This window comes from Penaeus monodon, chromosome 12, assembly GCF_015228065.2.
Source record: "Penaeus monodon isolate SGIC_2016 chromosome 12, NSTDA_Pmon_1, whole genome shotgun sequence".
In the NCBI taxonomy this organism is placed as follows: domain Eukaryota; kingdom Metazoa; phylum Arthropoda; class Malacostraca; order Decapoda; family Penaeidae; genus Penaeus; species Penaeus monodon.
This window is the reverse complement of record NC_051397.1, coordinates 37,012,822-37,021,156: the sequence shown is the minus strand read 5'-3', so window position 1 is coordinate 37,021,156 and position 8,335 is coordinate 37,012,822. Positions and strand designations below refer to the sequence as shown.

At 32.5% G+C, this 8,335-nt stretch overlaps 1 protein-coding gene across 1 annotated transcript in view; it reads right to left on the bottom strand.

Moving 5' to 3' along the window:
- Nucleotides 1–8,115, bottom strand: part of LOC119579408 (bifunctional glutamate/proline--tRNA ligase-like) — an 8,372-nt gene extending 257 nt beyond the window's left edge. Inside the window, exons 1-9 of the mRNA XM_037927204.1 lie at nt 8,011–8,115; nt 7,030–7,192; nt 6,128–6,337; nt 3,238–3,390; nt 2,902–3,033; nt 2,253–2,573; nt 1,922–2,095; nt 410–604; nt 1–303 (exon numbers count right to left, since the gene is read on the bottom strand). The exon at nt 1–303 is cut by the window's left edge and continues 257 nt beyond it. Of these exons, the coding sequence (XP_037783132.1) occupies nt 40–303; nt 410–604; nt 1,922–2,095; nt 2,253–2,573; nt 2,902–3,033; nt 3,238–3,390; nt 6,128–6,337; nt 7,030–7,161 (1,581 nt within the window). The 5' untranslated portion in view covers nt 7,162–7,192; nt 8,011–8,115 and the 3' untranslated portion in view covers nt 1–39. The remainder of the gene's footprint in view (nt 304–409; nt 605–1,921; nt 2,096–2,252; nt 2,574–2,901; nt 3,034–3,237; nt 3,391–6,127; nt 6,338–7,029; nt 7,193–8,010) is intronic.
- Between the last annotated feature and the right edge of the window lie 220 nt (nt 8,116–8,335).

Genomic DNA, 8,335 nt, shown 5'->3' with positions numbered 1-8,335 from the left:
TATTTTCTTTTGATTTGTAGCTAGCAATTCTATCTTTGCTCAGTAACTCCTCCCAAAAAGCGTGTAGAACTTTGCAGGTTGCCCGCACTTTGGATGGATGCAAATTTTGCCTGTGGCATCAGCTGGCTGCTCAAAAGGAATGCACAGACTCTTGGCCCCCATACTTGGACCCTTGGCTCCAGCCACTTCTTCTTGTGCTGATTCCTTCTTTATGATGTCCTCGCAACCTTCAGCTCCACAGAATGGGGCCAGCATTATGCTTTTCTCATCAAGGGCACTTGTGAATTCCTCCCAGCTATGTACCTGAAAGACAAGTTTTTTCTTGAAACAAGTTCTCAAATAAACACATCTGATCTACACAGAGATGCAGTTCATATGATTAAAAAACAGCCTGTACCATTCTACTTACTAATTTCTTGTGCAACTCTAATTCTTCTTTTGCCTTGGACAAAAGACTGGCATGAATTTCATCCAATAAGCCCTTGATTTTGTCAGCTAAATCAGCAAGAGGTAGGGTAAGCTTCTCTCCTGTGTCCCTCCGCACAGCCACCACTTCTTTCTTGGCCAGGTCGCGAGGTCCAACGTCCACTCGCAGGGGAACTCCCTGTAATACAAAATGAGATTCAGTAAAGTTCAACAATAAATAAATAGATTCAATAAAGTAAAACAGTAAATAATTTCGGTAAAGTTAAGCAGTAAATAGATTCAGTAAAATTTTACAGTAAGAAGGGTAGCAATTACATCAAGTTTTACCTATTCTAGCAGGTATTCAAGTTTTAAGACAAAAAAATATAAAAAATTGTAATGAATTTTGATCAGTTTCGATTCAACAGGTAAATTTTTACAATTTCTCCTCGTATAACTATACCTATGCATGGAGAATAAAAAGGGCGACTGTCAATAACAAAGCATCTACTCTTAGCTACTCTAAGGATTCTTGAACCATGGAAAGATGATACTGTATTATGAATATCCAAATATACAACATAATGAGAAAAGCTATATATTTTTTTAATGAATTAGAAGGCACAATGGTTCTTGATGATTTGAACCAGAGGCAATTTAAATCCCTCATGCATGGGTATATTTTTAATCATTTCAATTTTGCTGAAAGTATAATGTATCATTAACTAAAAGCACTAACAAAAGTGCAATTAGACCAAAAAATGTTGCATTCCGATTCATTAACACTGAAAATACGTAATATTATGGAGCCATTTGTGAGGGATTCAATTTCATTACAAAAGATTTAAATATTTCTGTACTGGATATCTGCATAGTAACTTTAAATTTAGTTGTCTTATAACTATATTTTTTAACTTGCATTCTCTGGAATTTACAGGTAAAACACTTTTGCAAAAATAAAGAAAAGAAAAGGAGGAAGGAATTTTCCTCAGAGACTATTAAGTCCATAAGCTAAGATTACACTACTTTTTTGAAATGATTAACATACACATTTACAAAATATTAGACTACACAACTGTAAGAAATAAATATCTCGACATTACATAAGTAAGTTACATATATAACTTGATGAATAATAATTTTAAAGTTTTTATGTGAACTTTAAAATAAGTGTAAATACTAAGTTTAAAGTTATAATACGGTATCTAAATCAAAGACAGCAATGCATATATACATATCCATATACTGTATTTATAACAATAATAGGAAGAACAAGAAACCACATGAATATGCTGAAGGCCTTTTCATTTTGCTTTTTTAGGATATAATGAACAAAAGATAAATAAAGGTATATATATCCACAGATGATGCTTAGAAGTCTTTGAAGTAGAAAACTTTTCTTGTATCAAGTATCCCATATGAAGACAGTAAATGTTTAAAAGCGTTGCATCCACAAGAGATGACATACATTTTTAAATATGTGTGCATTCAAACTACTATCACTTTGATCACCTACTTTCAGTTCCCAGTGATTAAACTTCCAGCCAGGACTGTAGTTGTCCCGCAGATCGCATTCTGCTCGTATTGATGACTCCTTTAGGTTGTTTTCTATGGTGCTGCATCCATCAAATAAGGAATTCTTCTGTTCGTCAGTCATCTTGGCATTAATTCCACAAGGAACAATCACCACCTGTGAAATATCTTGTCTTTAGGAAAGTTATTTTCCATAATAACCTCCACACCAAAATAAAGACAATGACTCCTGATATTGTGTTTTCTTAGGTAGACTATTTACATTCATCTTCAGCTCAATCCTAGCTTAACATCAAAAAATCCTGAGGAAATACCTGTACATCAGCAACTCTTGGTGGCAGAACCAGCCCCTTCTCATCTCCATGTATCATCACCATTGCACCAATGGGTCTTGTTGACAGCCCCCAGGAGTTCTGGTAAACATAAGACTTCTCTAAAGTCTTGGCATCTTCAAAAGTAATCTCAAACATCTTGGAGAAGTTCTGGCCCAAATGATGTGATGTGGCACCCTGAATGCCTCTTCCACTCTCAGGCACAAACGCTTCAACTGTTGTTGTGTAATCACCACCAGCAAATTTTTCTTTTTCCGTCTTTCGTCCTTTGACCACAGGAATGGCTAAGAGGTCTTCATACACCTAGAAAAGATTACAAAAATACAAATAAATTTTGCTGTGGAGATTTTAAATTCAAAAGTTATAAAACAATATGTGTAGCTTGGCAAACAGGTTTTCCTCATATGTAAACAAGAAAAGGTTAATGATACATATTTATTCATGAGGCAACCATGTCTAATGCATATCTTGATATATATAATACTTTAATTATCATTAGCATCCTCTTCTCGGAACATCATGTTTCACCTGAATATACCACAACAACATACACCAGAAATCCTAAGACTTACCCTCATTACTCTAAGAAAGGAAGAAAGGAAGAAAGAATGAAAGAAAAGACATTCATTACCCTTGCATAGATGTCTAAGATCTTCAAGACTTCCTCTTCGGCTTCTGCTTTTGTAGCAAATGCAGAATGTCCTTCTTGCCACAAAAATTCTCGGTTCCTGATGAAAGGCTGTGGGTGCTTAAACTCCCATCTCTGCAAATATCAAGAAAATAAATAAATGGGCTCTGAGACACTGAATAAAGGCAAAACAACGTGAATTTACATTCCCATTCTTGCAAGAATTTACAACATACAGAAGTAATTACAAAGTGGAAAAAAAAAAAAGAAGCAAAACCAAATAAAAATACAAGATGTTAGCTAATGTATATAAGCATACATGTATCAGCTCATACTAACCACAACATTATTCCACTGGTTCAGTTTTATAGGCAGGTCTCTGTGGGACTTGATCCATTTGGCATATGCAGGGTACATAATGGTCTCCGAAGTTGGCCTTATAGCAATAGGTTCTGCCATTTTGCTCTGACCTGAGTGTGTTACCCAGGCAACCTGGCAAAGATGAAGAAAGATTCTCAGTAATTGTGGAGAGTAAGTAAGCCTAATACTGTTGTTCATTATTCAAAATCAATTAGTGAATGAGAACTCTACCTAAGGGATGAATGCTATAACAGAAATCCTTTGGGTAAATCCATTAAAAAAAGTTGAGAAATAAAAAAAATGAAAGAAAAATATGAAAGCATTTTAAGAAAAAATATTCAACAGACTATAAGTTTGGTATGCAAAAACTACTGTTAATTATGGGATACAAAACAAGCTGAAACTACTCTAAATCATTTATTTGCCTGTAATATAATTTCATTTAATTTCTATCTACACTTTCTTTCATTTTAAACTAATCTTAAAAAACTGGTGTATATAAGGTGGTGGTGTTACTGGGAAAGATTTTTTTTTTGTATTATAGTTCCATTAACAGTGCCAAACTTAACATGCATTAACTCTAAACCTAGTGAGGAAGCATCAAGGTGTAATATGATGAATGTGAAACTACAATTGTATTTCTAAAATTTCACCCTTGAATTTGTAATCAGTTTTTCATTTGCTGCTTGGTAACTTCAGGTTGACTTTTTAGTTTACCAAAATTTTACCAAAGAGTTGGATCATTAAGTCATTGGTGCCAGGTGCATACACTGCCTGCTGTGGTCTTATTTTATTAACTCTGTTTACACATAGATGAGTTTACAAAGGTTCTAGGCCTGCCTATGCTTACATGTTAACCACATGTCCTGTATTTTTGTGAAAAAAGTTTTTTTCTATTAAAATATTTGTTATTACCCATGGTATTATTATTATTCATATACAAATATATAAATAAGCATATATATATATAAATAAGCATATATATATATATATATATATATATATATATATATATATATATATGAATAATAGTATCATTATCATTATAACATTATTAATTATAATAATAGCAACAAAAAATTCACTGATTCCTGATGACTCTGCATTGTGCAGCCATCTTTGTATAAACAAAGCAAATAAAAGAAAACCACAGGGGCCAAGGTATATATATGTACTTGTGGCACCAACTATTCTTGGGAAAAAAAAAAAAAAAAAAAAAAAAAAAAAAAAAAAAAAAAAAAACTATTACCCAGGTCATATAAATCCATGGTCTATAACTTCCTTTTTAGAAAAATAAATCCTTGATTCTGATTAGAGGTTGTGACAGCAAAAACAATACCAAAGTTCCTTTTACTATCACACTCTCTCCTTATATTCTGGGATAAAAAGTCTTCCACACCTTTATCAAATTTACTCAACTAGCAGGGAAGGCAATCATCAGTAAAATTCAATTAAGAGTCTCTGCTACAGACATCATTTGCTGTAATGATTTCATTTTAGATTTAGATTTTAAGCTTATTTCATGATTTTTCTCTGGTCATTAGTATTTCCTTCTCAATACATCTTTTCACTTCCCTTGTGTTATTCTTTCCTACTTCTCATTTCTTCCATTCTCTATCAACTTCTTTTGTTTAAATAATTCATGGTCAGATCCAGTGAGTGAATGACGACACATCTAGCCCTGTGGGTGTTTGTATGTATCCGCTATTTGTTTTGTAGATCTGCGAGGCTAGGTGTGTAGCTAAGGTTGCCTGCTTACAGGTTTGAATCTGACAGTGGCTTATTTGAACATCTTGTCATAGATAGATTTATTTATTCTTTTTATTAGCTAATTCTGGTCATCCTACATCAAAAAATCTAATCAGTAAAAATGGATGAATATGTATTCTCATCTACATTACAAACAAAATAATTAGTTACATAAAACAACCAAGGTACAAACTGCAAAATCATGGGAAAGTCATAATGGAATGGTGGATTTTAAATACATGTGATTTTTTTTAGTAAGAAAGGAAAAATAAGGCATTCACTGCACTATAGGTAAAACATAACAGATATTAATCCAAGGTGATATAGTAGCTTCAACCTCTGTATCTCATGCAAACTAATGACTGCCACACACCTATTATAAAGCATCAAAATTGCCAGACTAATGAATGCTAGACTGTACTTTTAAGTTTGAATGGTAAATGGTACGAATGTGACACAAGAGCCTAGATTTCAATGTTGAATCAAATTAATCATTTGTCTTTTGTAAAAAATCATACATAAAATTGCAAAATCATAGTTTTGCAGATATAACTAAATTGTAAATGTCATACTTCTTAAATAAGTTATAGACACTTTAATCCAACATCTGGGCTCTATTATCTACCTTGCACATTTTGCTGTAATGATAGTAGGTTTGCCTAGAGGGATAGTGTACCTTCTACAGACGTAAGAAGGGAAGACTGGATTCCCTGGCCTTGAAACCGCCAAATAGTCAGTCGCATCATTATTTGTACTTCTTCAATGGATGGTAACTATACTTCTTCATATCTTCCAGTGCTTCATCTTGTTGTAAAAGCAAATTATTTTAAAGAGGAGAGAAAAGAGGAGGAAGCAAAGATGTGTGAAGAACAAGAGAGGGAGTGTGTGGAGAAAGAGGAATATGAAAAAAATAATGGAAAAGGAAGAAGAGAAGAAAGAATAAGAGGAAGTAGAATGGAAAGAAGGAAGATCATTATAAAACTAAATATAATTTACATAAATGAATCTCTTAGCTGTGCATCTATCTTAAAAAGTGAGTACACTTGGGGAAAAGTTATCCTAGAAAAAAATAAAATAATAATGAAAGTAAAAATAAATAAATGAAAATGGCAATGCTTACCTCAGGTGCAAAGTCTTCAATATGAGCCTTTTCCTTTTCTAAAGCACTCTGGCTCACAAACATGGGGAAATAACAATTCTTTACACCCGTCTTCTTTATCTCTTTATCCAAGAATCTCTGCATTTCTTCCCAAATGGCATAGGCCCACGGACGAAGAATATAGCAACCAGAAACGTCATAGTATTCAATCATCTCTCCTTTGGTAAGGACCTAAAAATAAATGCAAAAAATAGATATTGGTGAAGTTGTATGGATAATGTTTCTACCATAAATGTGACTGCATGATTTTTTGTAATAATATTGACTATAATAAAGAATTGGGTTAAAGAGAAGAGAAGAGAAGAAGAGAAGAGAAGAGAAGAGAAGAAGAGAGGAGAGGAGAGAAGAAGAGAGAAAATAAAAGAAAAGAGAAAATAAAAGAAAATAAAAGAAAAGAGAAAATAAAAGAAAAGAAAAAAGAAAAAAGAAAAGAGAAAAGAAAAGAAAAGAAGAAAAAAAAAAGACAATAACAGTCCATACTACATTTCAACTTAGCAGACACTCACTGGGAATACTTAATAAATATCAAGAATATCAATAGTACTAAAATATATATACATATATTAAATATATATAATGTATAATACAAATGTTAATTTGTATTATGCTATTATGATATGTAGTTCTATGGTTTGTGTGAGTCCCATGTTTATGAAGCACAAGTAAAATATATCAGAATTCTTCAGAATTTCTAAAATAAGGATATGAGATAGATTAATTTCATTCATTTCATGAAGTAATAATAACAAATTTCTTAACAGGTTTCAAACTTTCAGACATTATCTTTACTCATTTCTTCTATACTGATCACTACCATATAAATACATATATAGATTCAGGAGTAATAACAATGGCTACGTTACCTGAGAATACCAGTCAGAAAAATTTGATGACTTGGATACTTCTAACCCCAGTCTTGTTTCCTTCTTTGGCCCGTCGGTTCCATTTTTACTCTTCTCATCTCCAGGTCCAGCCTTTCCTTCCTTTGAAGCCATATTTCTCCCTGAGTAGTTGTGTTCTGTTCTTCTGCAAGATAGCAACTGCTAATATAGTATAAAGGGAGAAACTGCAAAACAGACTGTGTTCTTGCTTTCTTAATGATTGCATACTTTTTTTTCTTCAAATTTTACAGTGAAAATCAGATGGAACAATCCTTTAGAACTTATGTTATAGTCTTATTTTTTTTATAATACTAATACAAATAATAATGATCATAAAAGCATTTGTTGTTTATGTGACCATATGTGTGAATACAAGTATATACATAATATAAAAGTTTAATTGTTTATGTCTGTTATGGAATTATTTTTGACAAATAAAACTGAAGCTACCTTAATATCATTAGAAAAAACTAACTTTAGGGTAGAGTATGACAATAGGAGGCCACTCTGATATCAGGTAAAAAAATAATGTTTAAAAACTGAAACTAGTGAACATCTTTAATATAATTACAAATCATTTGAAATTCTCTTGCTCTACTTCACTCTGAACAGAGATATTGAAAGTATCTCAGAACACGTGGTGAGAAAATACAACATATGTTTCATTCACACCCTATTATCTAATCTGAAAATCATCCCATATCCAATTATCATTATGACTGTGCCATTTTTAGAAAGTCTTAACCCTAGTTTATGTTATGTTGATAAGATTTGCTGAGATATTCATATAAATATAAGCATATACGACGAGAAAGAAATAAGCCCATCTTGTGAGCTCAACCACGACATACTAAATACATTAAGTACAGCATTCATCTTATTCTATATTTCAGTTACAATTAACACGACTAATATACTTAACACTTTGAAAACACACACTTAAAATAAAAGCCAGAAACTCACCTGCTTCGAGTGTCCGATGAATAGCCTGCCCACGACAGCGTCCAAGTGAACCTCCTCCTCCGATTTCCCTTCTGTTTACATTTTCACCTTGATCGAATGCGTGGCTCGGTACATGGATCTTTCTAAAATAGTTTAGAGCACTTATTTAGAGAAATGGTTAAATATGTTAGTTTATATGTATAAATTTTATAAAGTCTGTGATGAAAATAATATGTAGTAGGATATAATAAAGTAATAAAAATAAACGGCGAAATAAAACTCAGTAAGGCATTCGAACAGCAATACACGCGGTGATGCAATCGTGACGTCATAACTGTCATTCTCT